General features: G+C 35.9%; 1 protein-coding gene across 2 annotated transcripts; it reads right to left on the bottom strand.

The window, feature by feature from the left end:
• Window positions 1-1539: 1539 nt before the first annotated feature.
• Window positions 1540-23262, bottom strand: LOC127844971 (uncharacterized). 2 transcript variants are annotated; one of them, XM_052375571.1, is made up of 5 exons: window positions 22914-23262; window positions 15685-15781; window positions 7382-7575; window positions 4854-4946; window positions 1540-2904 (listed from the first exon to the last, which is right to left on the bottom strand). In XM_052375571.1, the coding sequence occupies exons 2-5, from the start codon at window positions 15686-15688 to the stop codon at window positions 2299-2301; spliced, it is 897 nt and encodes a 298-aa protein (XP_052231531.1). In that variant the 5' UTR covers window positions 15689-15781; window positions 22914-23262; the 3' UTR covers window positions 1540-2298. The 2 variants fall into 2 exon arrangements, with proteins under 2 accessions (XP_052231531.1, XP_052231530.1); XM_052375570.1 differs by lacking the exons at window positions 15685-15781; window positions 22914-23262 and adding an exon at window positions 14807-14973.
• Window positions 23263-23606: the final 344 nt, after the last annotated feature.

Here is a 23606-nt window from a genome sequence, read left to right as displayed (position 1 = left end):
GTCATATATCTGCGCGATGCTGGTTCCAGTCATATTCTGCGCGGAGGTTGCTCTGGAGTTTCAAATTAAACCATTTTTTCATTTACTGGGGGATATGTGATTGCAATAAACATGTGATAAAGGGATATGGGAATGTGGTATGTCGTGGACATAGCGAGGTATGTCTAAAACAACGAAGGTTCAAACGTGCACAATAAACATCAAATGTCGTTCGAAATACTGTACACAGTGCACGGATCAACTGGTCGAAAAATGGATGTTTGTTTGAAATGGAAAAATAAGAAACGTGCAGCATTTTGTATTATTTGAAAAGGTTTTTTTTTATTGAGGAAAGCAATAGTTCTTAAGCATTTTACATAGTGTCATTTGAGAAAAAATACAAATAAGAACTTTGCTAGGTTGGTCGTGGCTCGTTGTTTTGATGATCATATAAACATACTTGCATGTTACATTAAGACAAAAAGTTATGTTTGGTTATAGTTTCTTGGAAAATATTGGTACGCATGCGCGAACGCACAATACTGTAAAGCGAATAGACACGTTTTAACGCGAAGAGTTGTCCATAATCCTGGCATGACATTCATATGCTTGTCTTTATGGAAAGCCGAATCTTCTTAAATTGCCGATACTCGAAAAACCGAAACTACGATTAAAAGTCAACATTACTGCATTCACGATTGTTTTGTATGTTATAAACAGTGCAGGCCAGTCGTTACCAGAATGGTGATATTTCTTTAATTTTATCATTATACACACGTTATTGCTAATTGAAAGTATACATTTAAACATGTATCATGACTCATATTCAGATGCTGACTACATATCAATCTGCAAATAGCATTAGCGTCCACGTAGCTCACTTATAATTAATAACTACATCGCAAAGGTAACAGAAATCAACAAGCACACATGTAACAAACAGACAGACAGACAAAACAGATAGACAGACAGATACGACGCGATGCCAAATGTTTTTGAACAAAGTAAATATGATGTCTGCATTAATGGATTTGTGCCGTTTAAAAAAATACGGTTCTGTTTTTGGTATCGTACATGCTTTTTATAAGAGATGTGTTTTCGACGGTGATAAGATATGTAGGAGAAAGAAAAGCTGATTACCGCTCCTCACCGCATAAAACGTGTGTTTGTTAAAATGATCGACCACATGTACTCAAATGTCGATTTTTAATAAAGTTGCAGTTCAATTTATTTTCAGTTCAGTTACTGGTTCATGTTAGATAGAGATTGATCACCGTTGCATATTAAAGACTGAAGGGTGACAGAAGAATTTTTTTTGCATTTATGTGGAAAAAACTGTCAAATACAAACATCCATGTGTGAATAGTTTGCGTTTACTTATAAATAGGTATGTCTTAAATGATTAGGATTATGATGATGATTACAGTATTTTGAGAATAGAGAATAAAACATTTACTTATCACAATGAGGTATAGCAGTTTGCCTCTGTATGCGACGAAAGGCCCCTACCTTGTTAGGGTCGAATTTGATTACGATCGATAAGAAAGACACGCGACAACCTACGAAAGTTGCATTTATATCAGAACATAGGAAGGAAACAACATATAAACAACAATTAATCAACAATCGGATAATCAGATGCTGAAATAAATAAGAATAGAATTACAAGGAAATTTAATATATAGAAATTATTGCAAAGGCTACTTGGCTTAAAGCTGTTTGTTTTAACAACACACACGAGTCGCGTTCTGGTAAAACTGGGCTTAATTCATGTGCGTAAAGCGCAGTCCGCAAAGACTTATAGGGGACGACACTTTCCGCTTTATGGTATTTTCGTTAAAAGGATGTCTCTTATAAGCAAATAACCCAGCGTAAGCGGAAAGTGTCGTCCCCGATTAGCCTCGGCAAACGTCGCAGGCAAATCTAAGACGACACTTAATGCACATGACGACATGCAGGCTAGGAATGCACACGCAGACATGCACGTTAAGCCAAGTATTTCAGGAGCAAGGTTCGTACAGTGTGTCAATACCCGTGTCTTGCATAAGTTAACAGCAGACTTACACAGACAACCCGGGTAGACAAGCGTACAAAGTCATACTCAGTATTGCTTCGGTATATGCACATTTCACTCAATATCAGTTTTGGATTCGCCCACAGGTATAGTACACTAACTCTACGGGCACATAATTGAAGTCGAGTATGCTCGTGTACACATATATCACTTTTTCTGGATTTCAACGATAGTATCGTGGTTACACACTTGTGCTATATCTCTATGTCTGTGTACAATGTCCGGGAAAATATACTTATGGTGCATCACAAATGAGTAGATGTATCAGCCGGTGCTTCGGCGGGATGTGTATACGGGGGAGGCTGATCTACCGGCAGAACAGCGGCTTCATATGTATTCGCACTAAAGCCGATATCATCGTACTTAGGTGGACCGTAATAAGAGTACGATTCCGCAACTCTATCATTGATAACGCTTACGCTAGCGTCCCATGCACAATACGGCGGAGGGAACATCGGTTCAAACCCGATATTGAAAAGACGATCGCTGGCAGAGTTGTGTCGGAACTGACCGTCCGTCTGTGGCCAGAAGGCGTCATTCTGGTGCGGTATAAAGTCCCGTGATGGTCCTAGGCTGCCGGAAAAGCGCAAGGTGCTACCGCGACCGGGAATATGAACCAGTCCGAACGCCTTCCCAAAGAAACAGATGAGGCTAATTCCGAATACGGACGAGACTACGCCTGCGCAACAGAAGGTGAATGCGAGGCCGGCGAGCACACGGTTGAACCGGATGTTGTTCTCGTAGGAGCAAACGTCGTCGTCCATCACGCAGAGGCCGTAGATCCACAGGGTGGCTAGCGAGAACAGGCACACGAAGAGCATATAGAACGACAGCGTGCGGTGCCAGCTTACCTTAAAACAGACACAATGACAGATGGGAACACGTACAGTGTCATTCAACAATATCAAATCATATAATAGCATATTTAATAAAAAAAATAAGTGAATGACTGTTTCTACAGTATGCATCATTCTTATGGTTATGTATCAGTGTTGTCCCTATGGTTATGTATCAGTGTTGTCCCTTGGTTATGTATCAGTGTTGTCCCTTGGTTATGTATCAGTGTTGTCCCTTGGTTATGTATCAGTGTTGTCCCTAACGCAAGATTAATTCACCGCACAAGTGTCCATTATATTGCTTAGCCCTTCAGCCCTTGCAAGGACACGAGTACGAGGTATCGATGATACAAGGTGTTACTAAATACTAAAACGAGCGTGTCCTATCGTGAACAAAGAATTAACTATAAGCATCATGCGCAGGATAATGTATGAATAAGTTAAGATTTGATCTTTGTAGATTATGGGTTTCATCTTATAGATTTAAGATTAGATCATGCAGATGGCATAATCCAAGAGTGAAAATGTCAACATTACAATGTTCTTGAGAATGAATATCGTTTTTTTATTAGAATATTAATGGTATTATGATATTAGAATATTGTATATAAATTAATATTACTGTAAAAGACCAAACATGATAAATTTTATTGAATTAATGCAATCTGATAATACAAGTACCAACAAAAACTTAGCCCTGTTTCTGCATAAAACATTTAGTCAAAGAAACCTGTATAAATATTATTATGATTAATTTAGTATACTGCATTACTCAAACTTTACTTTTCGCTCTCTCGTAGGTATTCGCCTTTGTATTTTCTAACGTTATTGTAATAACATTGTTAAAATGATTCTAAATGATGTAATCTGATTTCCCATGGACCTTTTCATGTATTGACAGTTTATTTAATAACTTTCGAGAAATTCAACACTGATCAAATTTCATGCCTTTATATATGTTACTATGTTTTGAACATGTATACTCATGACTCATACATGTATACTCAGACTGTATGTCTATTGTATATAGACTAAACCAAACCATATATGGTTATACATGGGCATACCGGGTATAAAGAATTTACAATGGTGCGTTATTTGATTCCATTTTCCTAGTTTCTTATTCCTAATTATTTTGCTAGTTCCCTATTCCTTATTCGCATTCAATAATTAATGTACGAATAAGAAATACAACCAATTTTCTATTCCTTATTAAAACCTTTGCAGCATCTATTGCTGTGTACCTAAATCATCTAATGGTACCTTATAAATATGACAGATCATCTATTAAGTGACAAATTAAAGTGTATTTTAAGCAACTCGAATACGTTGAATTTATGTAGTACGATAAAACCCGTACATTTTTCCTAAGCGCATTTGACTGGGATTTCATGTTCATACCGGACTGACATTTTCTTCAACAAATTCACATTAACAAAAGTTAAGACCTATACATTTATTTTACATTTATTTGTGATATAAAACAATGAATTATATTTCATGTATACGTATTTGTTTTAATTTATATTAAAGTTTCATTTTTCGAGGTTGACTAAGGAAGAAGGAAAAAGTTCCAAATATCTTAATCAAGCAAATACGGAACAGATGGATGGAGGGAAGGAGGGAAGGAGGTGAGGAGGGGAGGTGACAGAAATAAGAAGAGCTAGAGAGAGAGAATGAGATGAGATAGGAGCTGGATCGAGCGGAGACACTATAGAGCTCTCTCTCTTCGCTAGCTCTCGCCGCTCGCTCTCTCTCTCCTCTCTCGCTCTCTCTGCTTCGCAGCTCTCTCTCTCTCTCTCTCTCTCTCTCCTCTCTCTCTCTCTTTCTCTCTCTCTCTTTCTCTCTCTCTCTCCCTCTCTCTCTCTCTCTCTCTCTGCTTCTCTCTCTCTCCGCTACTCTCTCTCTCCCTCTCCTCCCTCTCCTCGCTCTCTCTCTAGAGAGAGAGAGAGAGAGTCTGTTACCGCACACAGGACCTCCCTCCTTGCGACCTCGCTGCTCGTGAAGAATGGATTCTTGTTGTACACCCGGCACGATAGCAGGCTCGATACGAACAGCTACAAGCATAAACCACTTAATTAACAATTGTGGTTGACTTACAAACAGGTGCAGATGTGAATTCATATTCCTGCCATAAAGGGCTTAAAAGGCACTTGTAGACAGTTGACAAAATGACAACTTTAAAAAAAGATAAAAAATGGCCATGAAGCGCTGAACTGACAACTTTTGCGAAGACTGGAGCCACTGACCTACTTTATCCCCCAGATGAACCAGATTTCAATATGGCATTGGTATTGTCAAGATAAAAAGTTTGATCATGTTTCAACAAGATTTAGTCATATAACTATGGTATTTATTATGGATACATTTGTTTCTATACTTTTATCTGGTGATCTAGTTCTTGGACACACGTGACAAAGATTCGAAATCGACCTATATATTGTCAACATTAACTTTCTGACTAATTTTCATCTAGATTGATTATAAATGTAGCCTCTAGAGAAATACATGGTTTATATCAGATTAGACTTTGTTAACTAGTTTGTTGCCGCACGTGACCACGATTCGAACGCCATCTAGATATTACTATGATAAACATTCTGACAAAGTTTTATCAATATTGGAGGACACATGTGTTGCCTTTAAAGTGGAAATCAACATAACGTTGATGACACACTTCACACGACGCTGGACCTCAAACATAAACTGACCTCAATAGCTCGACCTCAGACATACACTGAATTCAAAAGCTCGACCTCAGACATAGATTGACCTCAATAGCTCGACCTCAGACATAGACCGACCTCAATAGCTCGACCTCAGACATATAATGACCTCAATAGCTCGACCTCACACATAGACTGACCTCAATAGCTCGACCTCAGATATAGATTGACCTCAATAGATCGACCTTAGATATAGATTCACCTCAATAGTTCGACCTCAGACATAGACTTACTTCAGTTACTCGACCTCAGACATAGACTGACCTCAAGTGCTTGACCTCAGACATAGATTGACATCAATAGCTCGACCTCACACATAGACTGACCTCAATAGCTCGACCTCAGACATAGATTGACATCAATAGCTCGACCTCAGACATAGACTGACCTCAATAACTCGACCTCAGACATAGACTGACCTCAGTTGCTCGACAGTAGACGTAGACTGACCTCAATTGATTGACCTCAGAAATAGATTGACCTAAATAGTTCGACCTCAGATATAGACTGACCTCAATAGCTCGACCTCAGACATAGACTGACCTCAGTTGCTCGACCTCAGACATATACTGACCTCAATTGCTCGATCTCAGACAAAAACTGACCTCAATAGCTCGACCTCAGACATAGACTTTCCTTAATAGCTCGACCTCAGACATAGACTGACCCCATGTGTTCGACCTCAGACATAGACTGACATCAATAGCTCGACCTCAGACATAGACTGACCTCAATAGCTCGACCTCAGACATAGACTGATATCAATTGCTCGACCTCAGACATAGACTGCCCTCAATAGCTCGACCTCACACATTGACTGACATTAAAAGCTTGACCTCAGACATAGACTGACCTCAAAAGGTCGACCTCAGACAAAGACTGACATCAATAGCTCGACCTCAGACATAGACTGACATCAATAGCTCGACATCAGACTTAGACTGACCGCAATAGCTCGACCTCAGACATAGACTGACATCAATAGCTCGTGCTGAGGTGAGCTTGAATTAACAAGAACTCCAAACTGAAGAAATGTATTGCATTTAATCAACCGAGTTTATGACACTTGCGATTTTTTGTCATTAAATCGTATATTGCGTGAATAATCATCAATGGCATTAGAAAATTTGTTAAGGCTTTGTGTTTTTTAATATACGTCTGTTTTGGTAGAACACTTAATATTTCAATTATATAAGATAACTCAAAATAGTTGTGTTAATAACAATATAAGGTGATTTTTTATCTCAAAAGTAACGTAATTCAGTCATCGGACGTTGGCGTTAGAATAATTGTATTGCTTTTATAATGAAAGATGTAAATACAATAATAACGAAAATGTCAAATCACTGATATTGAGACCTTATAAAAAGTTTCAGTCAGCAATTTGCACAAACGAATGTTACCACGAAACTCCGGGGCGACATAATAAAGTGCCGTATTACAGATAGATTAACAATGTATGTGAGCCTCGTTCTAGAAAACTGGAAAACCGCGTAAAGTGACGCCCCAGATTAGAATGCGCAGTCCGCAAAGGTTAATCAGGGTCGACACATTCCGTCAAAACTCAATTTTCGCTAAGAAGAGACGTCCTATAAACGAAAAATGCCATAAACGCAGAAAGTGTCGTTCCTTATAAGCCTGTGCATTCAACACAGGCTAATCTAGAAGAACAATTCACCCATATGCATTAAGCACCGTTTTTCCCAGAGCGCAGCTCATAAAAAAATACATCGAAGCAAGCCGGAAGGCGCCCTTCACAAACTTACGAAGGTTCCCGCAATGAAGCCGGCCACGAAGTATGGGAACTTGTTCTCGTGCAAGCGGATGGATAGGCCGGAGCACACGTACGCGCCAACCCCGCTGAAACCCTGCATCGCGGATAGCGCCAGGTAGACCCGAGCAGCGAGCGCCCGGTGCTCCTCGCAGCGAGGGTCGTTCAGGTTGATCGCGCGCCGAGAAGCTTCATGAAACAAACGTCTAGATTACCATTTGGAGAAATCTTTGCTACAACAGGTACAGTATATACCAGGTAGGTAATGTTTATATATGAGAGAGTATCTGTACTGTTATGATAAACACTTATCAACATTGGAACAGCTATGATTATATGACGATGTCAATACTATTTTCGATGCTAGTTAATACTGTTTTCTGTCAAAAATATATTTCGCTAATTTACATTAGGTACAGATGGCCATTATCTATAACCACGGGTTATGTATTGTCATTTAATCTAAAGTGAACTAAACGTTTTTGTCAGTATGCGAATATTCAAGCGACACAATTGCTTAACATTTAAAAGTTGATTTCGTTGAATTGATATCCCCGTCGACTAAATTGTCGATTGGTGGTTGCAGACGAATAAACAAGGCAATATATGCAAAATAACAAAGTTTAGGGTTATTGTTTTTAATGCATTGTATTTCTCCTCATTCACATCAAGAAACCCATGAAGTTTCATTTTGAAATATTGAGTATCTGAGATATAGCCATGAAAAGTTACATCATACAAAACAACAAAGGGCAATAACCCTTATTTAAGAACATGAAGGGTTATGGTAAGTGTACACGGCATTTCTCCTCATTGATTTTAGCTTCATGCTAAAAAATTGTATAGTATCTGAGATATAGCACTGAACAGTTACATCGAACAAAACACACATTTGCAATAACTCTTATGTAAGAAAGTAAAAGGGGATTAGTTCTTGTGCATGGCACTTCTCCTAATTGATATCTATACACCCACACGTCGAGTTGAGATCTTCGATTGTATAAGAGATATAGCCCTGAAACGTTTGTGACAGACGTACGCACTGGCGGACAGACGGACGGACAAAGCCAGAACTATATCCATCCGCCTTCGGCGGTACGGGATAAAATGTCGTGTGTACTTAAAGATTAGTTGAGTTCCAATTAAGGCCTGTTATCCACACTTAATAACGACCTGTACCCTGAATTACCAGAGCGCGTGAAACTTGAGCAATATCTTGAGTCCAGATATGCGTTGCTGTTTGCGATTCTGGTGTCTCATTTAACCTCTTTAACTAAAATGTAATCAAAGCGCTGAAGGCACTGGAGTTGCTCGCTATTGCATAATATTAGACGCAACTCATTGATTTTAAGTTATTGCTTTTAGAACCGCAAGTTTAAAATAAACATAACTGATTCAAAAAAAAATTCAATGCAAATGTCGAGATGTGCGTGCAATGTTAAGCATCCAATAGATGTTACACATATAACTTCGACAAAAAACAACATGTCTCTTTTTAGACTTTCTGAAAGCATAGTCAATAGTATTATGAAAAGCAGTTAAAATCAAATAAGTTATTTGCAATGGCCATTCGACGTTGAAGGTTTTAAAAATTAATTCAGTTGAATTCAATTTACTTTAAAAGCAATATCAGCATCTAAGCTATCTACGCACAACATTCAAACATAATACCTCTATACAAATTCACGACATACAGCGGTAACCATTTGTATAGTTTTAGTATCAGTTACATTGACCCAAATGGCCCCAAATGTAAACCGAGCATCGATATCGATCTGCATAAAAACTATCTACACATAAAATTAAAACACAATACCTCCATCTCAAGTTTAGTTATTGGGCGAAAACTCTGTTTCTATTTTAGTAACAGTAATAGTGACCACACGATCCTCAAACGCAATACATCGCCATCGGTATATCAACATGTAAACTTCATACACAAACAATTCAGCTTTATCTCCGTCGTTACAAAAGTTATTGAGCACACACTTGTTATTAATTTGTAGCAACAGTGACAATGACCCAACTAGCCCAACGTGCTACCCCCAAGCCAGATCTGAATATCAGCATGAGATTGGAGTTGGCCGCGCACTTTAACTATAAGTCCCGAAACACACAAAATGACAATAAAGGTCATTATGATGCTTAATTGCAGGTCGAAGTTATGTGGATTGGTCTGCGACCGCGCATGACGATTACGAAGACATATGTGTAGTTTCACTTGAATATTTGTAGTAGTTATGTACTTGTTGCGTGCCAACTTAAACCGATATTTAAAGTTGAAAAGGGGCATAATCATGCTTCAAGGCTGGTCAAAGTAACTGGTCTTGGTCAGTGAATGTTTATAAAGATCCTGTACACAATGTAACGCTTAATTTCAACATCTGTCGAAATTACAAAAATATTGAGTAGTTGCACGTAAGAATTTACCATATATGTCTAATTACGAAAGAGGGCATTATTCTGCTTAATTGCCAGGCATGGTTATTGAACCTCGACCGATTTCCCCGAACACATGTTTGAAGTTTTAATTGACCCAATGATATGGAGCAGTATAAAAGGGGGCATTATTCTGCTAAATTGCAGGGAAAAATTATGGAACATGGTCAGTGACCTCACAAAATGACCCCGAACACATTTGTGAAGTTTCAATTTAATATCCGCATAAGAAACAATGATATGGAGATAGTGCACGTTAACCTTTAGCATTTAGCGTACACCGACATCTTGATTAGACGTTAAGCTCGGACTACTTGGTGTTTAGTCGAGCTCAAAACAGAATATCACTGAAGCCCCTGGGATTAATGGTGTTGACTGAAAAAAAGTTTACAGATTTTGCTGTCGTATAATGTTCAGCTCACATGTCACGTGTACGACTTCTATGATACCGCTGCGTCGCGAGTCTAAACATGTATGTGCCGCTTTAAATATTCTACTGTTATGCAAGTAAATCTAAATTGATCGTACGTAGTTAACATATCTTTACGGAATAACATGGGCGGTAGTTGGCAGTACTTAAATGCGTATTGAATATGCGTGTTATATTACACGATATTATTCGTATGATACCATGTTGTAGGGAAGAAGAAAAAGGTCAACACAACTTACTTTACAGTGCTTAAACAAGTCGAAAATTATCAATTCTAATCCTGGTTTCTATGATTGTTCGACAACGTCTAGAATACTGGACATTTTCTGTTTGCATACACTTTACGGTTCACGAATTTTGAAATTATGTTTGATGATCTCATTAAATACTTTGAATGTATAATGTTATCATCGGAACAAAGAACTCCAGTACAAATATAAACGACACTATTTAAGAATCAAAGCGCTCAAGGCACTGAAGATGTTCGCTATTGCATAATTTAACACGCAATTCATTTTTGAAAATCAATCGCAAGTTTGAAATGAACACACGCCATTCAACTTTATAAAGTGTGTGTCATAGCGCACGGGTCGAGTTTTGTGTGCATTTTTTATCATCCTTATTATTTCATAGAAATAACTAAGACAAAATAAAAACAACATGCTTTTTGGAAGTTCTGAAAGCATAGAAAGTATGATGAAAATGGTTATGATAACTTAATATAAAGAAAATTTGCAGTCACCATCATATTAAAGGAATATTTTTTTCTAATATCAAATGACTATCTCACCAAGAATATAAATTCATAATGAAAGTTCCGTGTACAAAACTTTTGATTTTTGACACCATATACAAATTCAAAATATACAACAATCTTCGTATCTTGTATATGGAGGAATAAAAGTATATAAACATTGCTGTTTATGCTTTACTTATTACCCGAGCAGTCCACACGGTGTCAACAACGCTAACATAAACATAGGTATAGAGCACTCATGCGCTTTTAGGCGTAGCTGCTTCAGTTTTCATCTTAGTGACTTTTACATAACGCCAACAGACACGCATGAATATTTTCGAATATTTAATAAGCTGATTCGAGATACAACCTCTGAATTTTTGCTACATCACTGCGTATGTGCTCAATTCAAAGGATGTAGCACTGTTCAGTGTAAGGAATTCCGGAATACTCTCTGATTGCTCAAACGACACAAATTGTGGCCCTGTTACAATTACGCGTTACAATCCATCTCGCAGAATTTCACTTTCGCCTCCAAGATGAGAAAACAATCATTAGCGAAATAGTATAGTGTCACGATAAGAGAAAATCGTTTAATTATCATACCACAATGTTTGCCGTACTTGGTCAGCACGTCTGGAAATCATTCCTTAATGTGTGGATAGGCTGCCATTATTAACAAGTTTGCTATTTTCAATTCAATTTTGTATCAAAAAGCATTGTTCTTAAATGTGGCATTTTCAATTCGCAATGAGATTTGTAATGACCCTCGTCATGTGAAAATGGGTCTTATTCCATATGCGTCCATCATATAAATAGCCCACTCAGCCATCACTCCTTCTGGTAAGGAGAAACATAACATATTGAGTGATTTTAAAGCGAACAGCGTCGCCTATGGCCTGACTGCGCAAAAGCACATGTTGGGTTTAACAAACGCTTGCCGAAACGCATAAGACCCATTTTCGCATGACGGCGCTATTGACGTGTGATTTAAATGTGTCGAAAGAAAACTGCGTTTAAATCAAATATAAACATACGATATATTTCGATAGTGAAGAAAGATACTCATAACAAGGCATATGAGGACACATATGAAGTGCTCTCCCGTAGTATATTTTTTATTTTACTCACACTAATGTGTGGTTTGACAATGCTAACACACATTTCATGCGGTGAATATGCAGCTTACAAGTGAAAAACACAACACACTAGTTAAACTTTTGTTTAATTGTATTTAATTATTTAGAAAAGTAAATTGCTAACTTTATTTCAAAGTCAGCGTATACGCCGACTACATTTTTAAAAGACATTTATTGTTATAAATATATTTAATATAATATATTAGTTTGTTTTCGGTTTTAGCGATTAAAAAGCATTTTCGAGGTTGCCTATAGTATGCCTGTAGTAATTCATGAACTCATATCCAACTGTCTATGTATTGAGAACTGTGAATATAAACAAGCTTAACCTTCTACTAACCTTCTGCTATTGCATTCGTATTATTATTATAAATTGTTATATTCGGGTTTAGCAATTATGAAACTTTTTTTTGTCTATCGTATCGCTGAAGTTATTGTTGAACTTATGTTCAACGTTTTATAAATTGAGAATATAAACAAAGACCTATAGATAATATGGGTCTTTGATATAAATAAGCGTCAACTTTTTCCCGAATCTCTCATTTTACGACCTGTACTACGTCATTGAGTTGTATGCGAGAGCGTAACCTATTGCGTTGTTATAACCCGTAAACTTTCCTTTGTTTATCGACAGACGCATCTATTAATAGCCTCATATATCATGAATGCCAAAACTACCGGGAAAAAGAACCACGTGACCAAATAGGACGCAAAATGCAAATACCATGCGACTACGACTTTTATTATGTAAGAAAGCTCCGCAATTCCTTTGAAGTCGGAGCCTTGTGATTGCTATTACTTAAATAATTGACCTCTAACTGAAGTAAGCAAAGGAAACGCAGCACCTAATTGACCCATTCCTTCTATGTGCGAAGGCAGATTGAATTTTACTAATGTATGGTTTGCCTATTATAACACACATTATAATGCGGTAAATATGCGACTAACAAGTCAAAAACACTATAATTAAACTTTTGCTTTGAATTAAGTTATTTAGAAAACAAAATTCCAAACCTTATTTCAAAACAGCAAGACTACATTTTTTAGAGAATATTATTGTAATATTTAAATGTTTTTTTAACAGTTTCAGCGATAATGAAACATTTTTTTATGTTGTCTATCGTATCCCTGTAATAATTGTTGAACTCGTGGTCAACGTATTATTAATTGAGACCTGTGAATATAAACAAGCGTAACCTTATACTACTGCGTTATTCTCACACGGACTCCCCTTTGTTTATCGCCAGCCTCAGATTTATGAATGAGCTGAGCGAAAATACTACGTCACGCACACGCAGCAGAAAGTGGACTATTTTAATCATTCATAAACAATCTCCTCCGCGACACGTACAATACGATCATTGTTTATTGATTCTTTTCTATAAAACACCGTTCGAAAATATTGAATGTAACACGATATTAATATAATGTTGCCATTTGTGAATACACATAATTGGAGAACTCAAACCTCTTGCATAAATTATACAACTCTTTCTTGCGCGGATACGCAAGCGGGTATTGGGTTAATCATACCTAATCGTATCGACCTGAATTTCACACTAAGCACTTTAGACGGGCGCTAAAGCGCCCATCTAAAAACGAAATAGTCAAATGTTGGGCGTTAACCACTGATTTTGTATTAACCCATTTATGCATAGCGTCTAGAAAAAGGCCTTGGTAAACAGCGTAGACCCAGATGAGACGCCGCATGATGCTGTTTGCTTAAAGGAATTTCTGTAAGAAATATTCCAAATATAGAAACAAATTTACTAGACATCCCTAATTTTGGAAATAAATTGTTCCAATTTAGAAGGATGGGAGAGTCCATTAGGCATGACTGGGTTAAAAATCTATCGCCTATTCGGGCCTCGGGCTGTTACACTAGTACTGCTGCGTTCCGGTTAGGACGAGGTAAATCAGGAAATATTTGGTTGCAGCGATAAAATAGAGACCGTTTTATTATATCTAAATACATCGCGATTTGAAATTAGACCATGTTGTTTATGTGACATATATTTGGTAGCAATAAAGTAACATGCACATGTATTTACTTATAGAAAGATTACATCATGACATTGTGTTTTAAACGCAGTTAAAATACGCATGTTAAGCCTAATGCCTTTGTAAGGACACGAGTTAAAGATCGTGTCTACGGAAGGAAGCCCTGTAGTTTTTAAACATTTTGATAACATTAAGTGTGTATATTTGCTTTATTTGAGCTTTCAAACGACAACACTTCGTTGTTGAGAGCGATATCATCATCATCATCATCATCATCATCAACAACAACATCATCAAAATCATCAACAGCATCATCATCATCATCAACATCAACAACAACATCATCATCAACAGCATTAACATCATCAACATCATCTACATCAACATCATCATCATCAGCAGCAGCATCATCACCACCACCACCACCACCATCATCATCATCATCACCATCATCATCATCATCATCATCACCACCACCACCACCACCATCATCATTCATCAATTTAACATATAAAATATATAACATATAACAACTACAGTATCAACATATACATTATGGCCATCACAATAATTCTCCTACAAATGTCAACATATACGAATAATTAAGCACAAATGTAAATATTTTGATAGGCGCATGCACATATTATCATAAGTATGTAATTAAAGAATCTGTACCATTCTCCCGCATTCCAGTTAACTTTCGGTGAATATATCCAAATGTTGCGATAAGTACCAAACTGAAACTTGACATTTAAACAACAGAAGCGTGCAATAATAAATAAATTCAGATTGTCAATACTGCTACAATACCGCCTAGTTTTTTCCCGTGACGCACCCAGGCGTATCGATGTAGAGTATATGATGTTAAATGTGTTTAATAACAGGTATACATACTCTTATGGCTATGCCACTATTTGTGTCACATTTCAACTGTTATCGCATTTCACGCATAAATAATTATTCAAGATGTGCATGGTTTCTTTTAAGTAAAAAGTTTTTAAAAAATACCATCAATACAAATTCCTTATGTCGGAGGTGCAAATCAGACGGTCCCATTTAAATGTATCACAAATAAAAATACAGCTGTATGCTTTACAAACATTTACAGAATATTGGTGTATGCCTAACAATCAGTCACATAATACAAGTGTATGCTCTTCAAACAGCCAAATAATACCAGTGTTTGCTTCAAAAACAGCCTCATAATACAAATGTATGCTTTACATACAGCCTCATTATACAGAACATAATCGTTTATTTAGACTTAAGCATGTACAACTCATCGTACTTACACAAGTGAATGCTTTACAAACAGCCTTATAATTCAAGTATATGCTTTTTAAACTGTGGATAGTGGATATGGTGTCCGCGTAGCGACCGGGATGTGTCGGGTTCGATCGCCACTGTAAACGTACCATCGATCTCCCATAAAAACACCAAGTCATGGTTTTGTCCCAGGAAACGGACTCGGTTCAGAGCGTTTCAATAAGCCAATGGCTTTCTATGATATCGAGCTAAAATACATAGCTTTAAACTAACAGCAGCATACATACACATCTATATTATTAGTAGTAATGGTGTCTGTATGTCTCTTCTTCCGTCCATCAGTCTACCAGTCCGACAGCCTTCATCCGCTGTTACTATGCCCGTCTGTAAATAGCAGTAAGGTTTCACATGTTAATACAAATGTATATTAAATTGCAATACCAATAAAACCTCTGAAATGTTATTGCAGCACTGTCGGAAAGATGCATCCTTCTCAGAAAGATATTCACAATTTCAGCTTCTTTTGTCTAGTAACAACGTTGAGACAGATGGTCAAAATAATGTACCTTAAATATTTTAGCCCCCAATAAATTGTTTTGTATAAAAATCATGTTAAGCGCATGCGCGGAAAATGGGTTAATATGTTTGCCATCTATCGGAATATTTGAAACAAGTTTAAATGGTATTAGAGCTAGTCCATTAGACTTTAAAACTACAAAATCGCGGTTCCATCTTTTTGTCACTATATTAAAGTTTTATCATTGATACTACATGTACAACTTTAATATACCATTATCCTTGTTATTAGACACGCCGTTTCGTTGAGGAAATACTATAATTTAACAAGTAATTGCGAGAGAAGTACCCCTTAGAGACAAAAAATTATTGACAAGACGTAATACTTATAGATGCGTCTGATTATTGAAATTGATAACACCATAAAACGGCCAAATAACCGCAAGAAAAATGAACATTTTATATGACCATATTTTGGTGTTGATCATCAGTTATCAGTTAATAATACTAAGCTAAAGTAGACGTTCAACACGAACGTTTGCTGCACCAAGATTTGTAAACATATTGAATATCTGCTATTTGCTATTATTTCTTTTAACACACTGTACACGTTACGCACATTTGCACGAAAAGAAGAAAAAGTAAGCAAGACAAATATTACAGCCTGTTGGTTCCTTGAATTAGCTAGAGAGCTAACTTGCCGACATATGAACGAGGATATAACCTGAGCAAGATTAAGTCGTGAACCTTGAAAGAAACGTTACTTTAAACTGTTTAATAAATAATAATTAAAATATTAAAACATAGCTATATGCTGATTTTATTGAAATAAAAATTGCCTATTAAGTTGATTCTTGATATTGATATTATTCACCATAACAATAACCGATTGAAAGAATGTTGAGTAAGGTGTTACAATTTTTGTGTTTTGTTTTAAGTCTCGCCAACAAGTTTGTACGCTGAAATGGTGTATTTTTTTCAGGCTAATTCGACCGTTTCCGCTTTGCGCATGTCACATTAATGCATCTACAATGGTAATAGACCGTGGGCACGGGAAATGTCCCACTCACTTAGTCCCAATACCATTGTACGTGGAACGTCGTAGGCGCTCGTCGACGCATAACAGTCCAAAAAATAGGTGTTATTTCGGTGGCATAGTGTTGACATGCAATCCTCTATTTTTTTTATTGCACTCCTCTTTTGTTTTCAATCTCCCTTAATTAACTGCACCTCTTTTTTTAATTGCACTTCTCTTTTATGTAGTTTTGCACTCCTTTTTTTCTGTCTCGTTCCCTCGACATATTTAGCTCCGTAATTACTCTATGTTTTCGGACACTTAAACAAAATAAAAAATGTTCGTGTTCGAAAATTTAGATACGAAAAATATTCAAAAAATATAAGTGTCCGAAAATTTAGAGACAAAAATTAAGGTGTCCGAAAATTATAATTATATTGAAATACATGCTATAAATCCATATGCAATAATTTTCTTGTGATAAACTCTTCGTTTTCTGCTTGAAAAAAATAAAAACAACTTCACAGCTTTGCTAACTGTTGCCAGAAATTATATAGAACAAAAAACGTAAAAACAGAAAACATTCTGCTTCCTTAATTGGACGACACTGTTTCAAATGCTGTTGGGTATATCCATAATTTACTCATAGTTATGAGTAAATTTATTATTCTCTATTCTCAAAATACTATTAAAATCTCATCATCTTTATGACCCATATCATCATCATTATCATAATCAAACAAATAATAAACCAAAGACAAAATAGGAGTGAGTGCTTGTATTTGACAGGACTTTCAACATATAAATGCAAAAAACAATTCTTCGGACGCCCGTATGTGTTGTATGTGCAATGGATATAGACCTCAACGGCACCGCTCAATTGATGAGCCTCGAGACGACTGGAAACAGTGTAACATCTTTGTTCAGGTGTATAAAGAACTGAAACGATACTATTTAAATGCTGTAGGGCATGTAATTATGAATTCTTCACATGCACATGTGTGTCATGTGAAAAAAATGCAAATTTATTCATAACAACTAGACGTCATGTATATATCTCAAATAAAGAGTTACTGTTTGAATAAACTGATCCCGGCCGATGCCCAAAGTGCACACAGGACGCCCACAATGCCCATCAATCACGCTAACTTGCTTATATATTATAAATTAACAATTGTGAAACATTAATTTGTTCAAAGATCCCATCTCACATGGACTAAAAACCGAACTGAAAATATACTAAATATAGACTTTATAATTGCAAAATTATAAAAATAAAAGCAATGTAACCAATTATTTAACCATACATATGTTCATAACGGGCGGGCGGGCGGGGTTATCACCCTTTCGTTTTCTTGCTCCATAACTTTGCCTGTCAAAAACAACCCTCGAATGGCGTCTCACTAGATGTGCAAATCATATATACCCCAAAACGAAAAACTCGTGCGCTTTCGCGCTAAAACATGCACACAAAACCCGTGCATTATACGCGCTAAACCATTACCATAATCTCTCTTCTAAATAACACGTATTAAACCATACTATACCGTATTTATCAAACCGAGAATAATTTCATTTACTCATAGTTATGAGTAAATTTATTATTCTCTATTCTCAAAATACTATTAAAATCTCATCATCTTTATAACCCATATCATCATCATTATCATAATCAAACAAATAATAAACCAAAGACAAAATAGGAGTGAGTGCTTGTATTTGACAGGACTTTCGAATAAAACAAAGAGAGAATACAAATAATATAAAACATAAAATGAATACCTAAATATTCTCCACCACGTTATATACCTCTCGAACTGTGTTTCAACTGAAAAGATACAATTATAAACATTTGTAAAAGCAATAAAATTAATTCAATCAAAATAGGCACACTATGGCCTTCAACAACGGTCAACTGACCACACAAGCCAACTGGCTTATCAACATCAGGCACACTCTGGCCTTCACAAACGGTCAAATGACCACACAAGCCAAACGGCTAATCAACATCAGGCACACTCTGGCCTTCACAAACGGTCAAATGACCACACAAGCCAAACGGCTAATCAACATCAGGCACACTCTGGCCTTCACAAACGGTCAAATGACCAATCGAATAATGCACAAGAGAATTAAACAGATATAGTAAAACAATATTTACAAAATTAATGATAAACATTAAAACGGAAATAAAAAATATCATAATCATAATCCTTATAATAATAATAACATACTACATAAACCATACCTTTATGTTCTCCAATACTTAATATACCATTCGTACTGTCCAGTTACTGCACTGCAAAAAATAAACTTGCAAAGATTGTTAATTCCATGTGAACATGCTTTTTAAGAAAATAAGTTCAACTCACAAAAGCCAACCGGCTTTCACACATCAGATCAACTTGCTTTAAAAAACGGTCAACTGACCATACAAGCCAACTGGCTTACCAAATCAGGCCAAATGGCCGTAAACAAATTGGTCCAATGACCACAAGGAAACATACACACAACACAAACACAAAACTTAATAATACTCAAAAGCATTTCCAAACCATTTATATAATAATATATTATAGTGTCTTTAAATGTGCTACGAACAACACATCATACATTTCAAATCACACATACATTAATAATGACTTTTCACAAATCTAAATTTAGCGACACCGATAATCTGTCTTTCAAAGAATCTTTAACATATCCGTCCTTAGTGGAAACACTTTTTCATCTAACATGTCTTTGCCAAAGTCTATCCACAGTCTTATTATTGGCACTTATAGATGCTCCACCAGCACGAAAAGAATGAAGTCCATATTTAGAAGAAACATAACCCAATAGACTTAACTTCTTCTTAAAACTATCATTTATAGTAGAATAACTTATATGCTTATTTTTAGAAATCAATTTGAAACAGTGTTTAACATTACACAAATAAACTGGTCTAAACACATTATCAGTAGATGAACATGCAATATCTGCAACACACAAATACTTTTCAAACAATTTCACTGGACATGTGTCTGTATTAGTTTTTGCAATCAGAACAGTATTACCCTATCTTAAAATGTCCGTTTTTGACTTTTCAACTTTAATATCACAATGCGTATCTAAAAATACAACATTTGATCTTTTAACAGACAAAATTTCACTTATCCTAAAAAAAAAACCAGCATAAAATAAGAAAAAGATTGTAACGCCTCTTAAATACCCCAAAGAACAATCGCTCTCAGAAACAAGTGTGATAAATATAATATATCTGATGTAATAGGCTCCTTTTTAACTACCGGCTTTGCAATTTTCCGAATGCACCCAAATAAAATACATCATAATAATCATAGTAATAATAATAACATACTACATAAACCATACATTTATGTTCTTCAATACTTAATATACTATTCGAACTGTCCAGTTACTGCATTGCAAACAATAATTTTGCAAATATTGTAAATTCTATGAGACTTTCGTTCCAAGAAAGTTCGGTAACCTGACAACACAAGCCAACAGGCTTTCACACACCATATAGACTGGCTTTAAAAACGGTCAACTGACCATACAAGCCAACTGGCTTTCAAAATCAGGCCAATTGGCCTTAAACAACTTGGTCCAATGACCACAAGAGACATGCACAAATACCAAACACATTTTACTAATGTTCTCACAATCAATACGTATGTTCTGCTCTTAAAATTAAAACTACCGACTTGACATTTGTTTTAAGGTTCAATTCACCAAACACAGACAAACTTTAAGCTACTGATCGAACCCTGGCTCAAATTTCCATGGCAATAGCATAAGCTCAATTGATATACTAGAACACCGTATTAATTTTGATTTACTAATTTGAAAACAACAAAATGCTTAACACACTCAAATACAAAGCTATAGGTACTTGGTCGGCTGCAAAACTCGTCAATTTTTGGAATTTTAACCCATCAAACAAATCTCAAAGAAAACCGGTATTGATGCAAAGTTGAATTTCTGTGACTCTAAAAGGAATACATGTACCATCTGAGAATAATCCCTGTTGCTGAACCGTTACTTGTTTTTGTTCAATTAAACGCAAAACCTAGAAACTCATTCATTTTTACGTGCCAAACCATAACCATACTCACTTTCTCTTCTAAATAATATGTATAGACCAACATCATTCGGTATTTATCAAACCTAAAATAATTTCATTCACTAAAAATTCGTTAATGTAGTATTATCCATTCACAAAATACTGTCAACTATTCCTCCTCCTCATCAATAACGTTAGCATCATCATCAACATTTATAACATCATCATCAATAAAATCATCATTATTAATCTTAACAAGTTATTTTCTAACACATAATTACACAAAAAACAAACAAATTATACCTTTCGAGCTGCCCTCTTACTATAATGTTACACTATTCATTATTTATTCTTCGAACTGTCCAGCTTCTGAAAAAATAAACTTCGCAAACATGTGTAAATGCAATTTCAAACATGTGTTTTGAGACATTTTTGTGAACTGACACGCAAGCAAACTGGCTTATACGCATCTGAAAAAATCTGCTTTCAACAAACTGTCAACGGACAACCCGAGCCAACCGGTTAATTTACATAAGCCAATCTGGCCCTTAATAACATACATTTAATGTTCCCCAATATATATAATATCCTTCGAACAGTACAATCTTAACATTAAATAAAAACAAAAATGTAAATGTAAACGCACGTTTTAACAAATTTGGTGAACAAACTACACGCGCTAACTGGGTTTATCCACATCTGGTCAACTGGCTTTCACCAAAACGATAAGCAAATTACACATGTTAACTGGCATTCAAAAAACGGCCAAACACCATAAAAGCAAAATGTCTTTACACATCAAGCCAACAGGCCACCAAACAAGAACAAAAACTATCACGAAAACAAAATGACTTATATTGCAAATAAATCCGGTCTACTTTTGTTATCATTACAGTACCTAATCTTTTAAAATGCATTTAACTATGACGAAACTAAATTTAACAAAACCGATAAATGCCTTTCATCTAAGTTTAAAACAACAGTCTTATGGTCAACGCTCTTTTCAAACCAAATTTATACCACAGTTTATGCAAAATATCGTAAATTAATTAGCACATATGCATGCACCATTACTGACACCAACCTTGCAGGGAAAACTTAACGTCTTAAATTATTATGAAAAATATAATAACTCAAAATGTTTTAATTCAATTTAGGGAATTTTTTTTTTAATTGTATACAACAATAACATATAAACTGTTTATTCAATATCATGCGAACGAGATGTAATATATGCAAAACACAAACATGTTTCGAAAAAAGTTTACAAGACAAGTCTCTATAGCTGTTTCATAGATGAATAGAATATATATTTCCGTAATGTATCGATTTTTGATGTTTCATTCTTAATTCACAATTTGAATACCTGAATAGTTTAAAGATATGTTCGCATAAATTTTTATCCGCTCATTATCATACCACGTCATATATCGCACACAACCATCTAGCTGAATTATAAGGAAAACGGCATTTAATTGTTATTAATCGTTTGTTGAATTATACGCTTGGAACTAATACACAAACTTGTAACACATGTATTACCATATTAGGTGTTATATCTTATAAACAATAAAAATAAAGCAAGGTGTTCGTAAAAACATGAGGGAGAGTGATCTAACTCTGCTATCAAAACAACCTGGAGTGACACACTATGTGGCCTTACCTATATATAATCCTACCAGACCATTACATTTGCGACCTCTTTTTGAACTTAAATAGTTTCATTTTTACCCAATAATCAAATCAATTGATGTATCTGAATAATTGGAACTAAACAAAAACAACAGCACAAATAAAGATATGGAGCATGTTATTGAATATACTTATCATAAAAGTTAACAAGGAACACAACCTGTGTTAATTTCAATCGGAATGTTGTTGCCAGTGTTATTACAATAAACAGAACCAACAAGTCTGACCTTTGTTCGAAGTTCCAGCTCACCATTCCGCTTCTAGCAGAGAATCAGTCCTCTCATCGAAAACCTCCTTCCGAATACTATGTATTTCGCAAATGAACGCCTAAACTACTTTATCACCCTTTCGTTTTCTTGCTCCATAACTTTGCCTGTCAAAAACAACCCTCGAATGGCGTCTCACTAGATGTGCAAATCATATATACCCCAAAACGAAAAACTCGTGCGCTTTCGCGCTAAAACATGCACACAAAACCCGTGCATTATACGCGCTAAACCATTACCATAATCTCTCTTCTAAATAACACGTATTAAACCATACTATACCGTATTTATCAAACCGAGAATAATTTCATTTTTAGCGGTATACATGGTTATTTTACCAATTACGCGAAAGTTATGCTCCATTGCCCTCAGGCATGAATCTGCAAGGTTTTATGACCTTAATCCCGTTGTAAAAATCCATGATCGAAGTGTCACAAGATAAGCGAAAACAGGGCCGAAGTCTGTAGAAAAACGCGGTAAAATATACTGTCCGAAAATTAAGAGACATTAATTATGGACGAAAACCTGTATGTCCGAAAACTTAGAATCACGAAAAATAATTATTTTTGCTGAATGGAGGGTGTCCGAAAACTTAGAGTATCCGAAAACTTACGTAATTACGGGGGCTCGTTTCCCGCGAGCTAGTAATTCGTT

This window comes from Dreissena polymorpha, chromosome 9 (assembly GCF_020536995.1).
Source record: "Dreissena polymorpha isolate Duluth1 chromosome 9, UMN_Dpol_1.0, whole genome shotgun sequence".
NCBI lineage: Eukaryota > Metazoa > Mollusca > Bivalvia > Myida > Dreissenidae > Dreissena > Dreissena polymorpha.
Note: the sequence above shows the minus strand (reverse complement) of the source record. Positions and strands in the feature narration are given on the sequence as shown.

Bases quoted from the DNA above. Each gene is read 5' to 3' on its own strand.
- LOC127844971 (XM_052375570.1), bottom strand. From the start codon at position 14,882: ATGTCAAGTTTCAGTTTGGTACTTATCGCAACATTTGGATATATTCAC. The intron at 4,947-7,381 runs GTAAGTTTGTGA...TTATGCTTGTAG, and splicing joins GCTTCATTGCGGGAACCTTC to CTGTTCGTATCGAGCCTGCT. The intron at 2,905-4,853 runs GTAACAGACTCT...GTCTGTTTTAAG, and splicing joins GGAGGGAGGTCCTGTGTGCG to GTAAGCTGGCACCGCACGCT.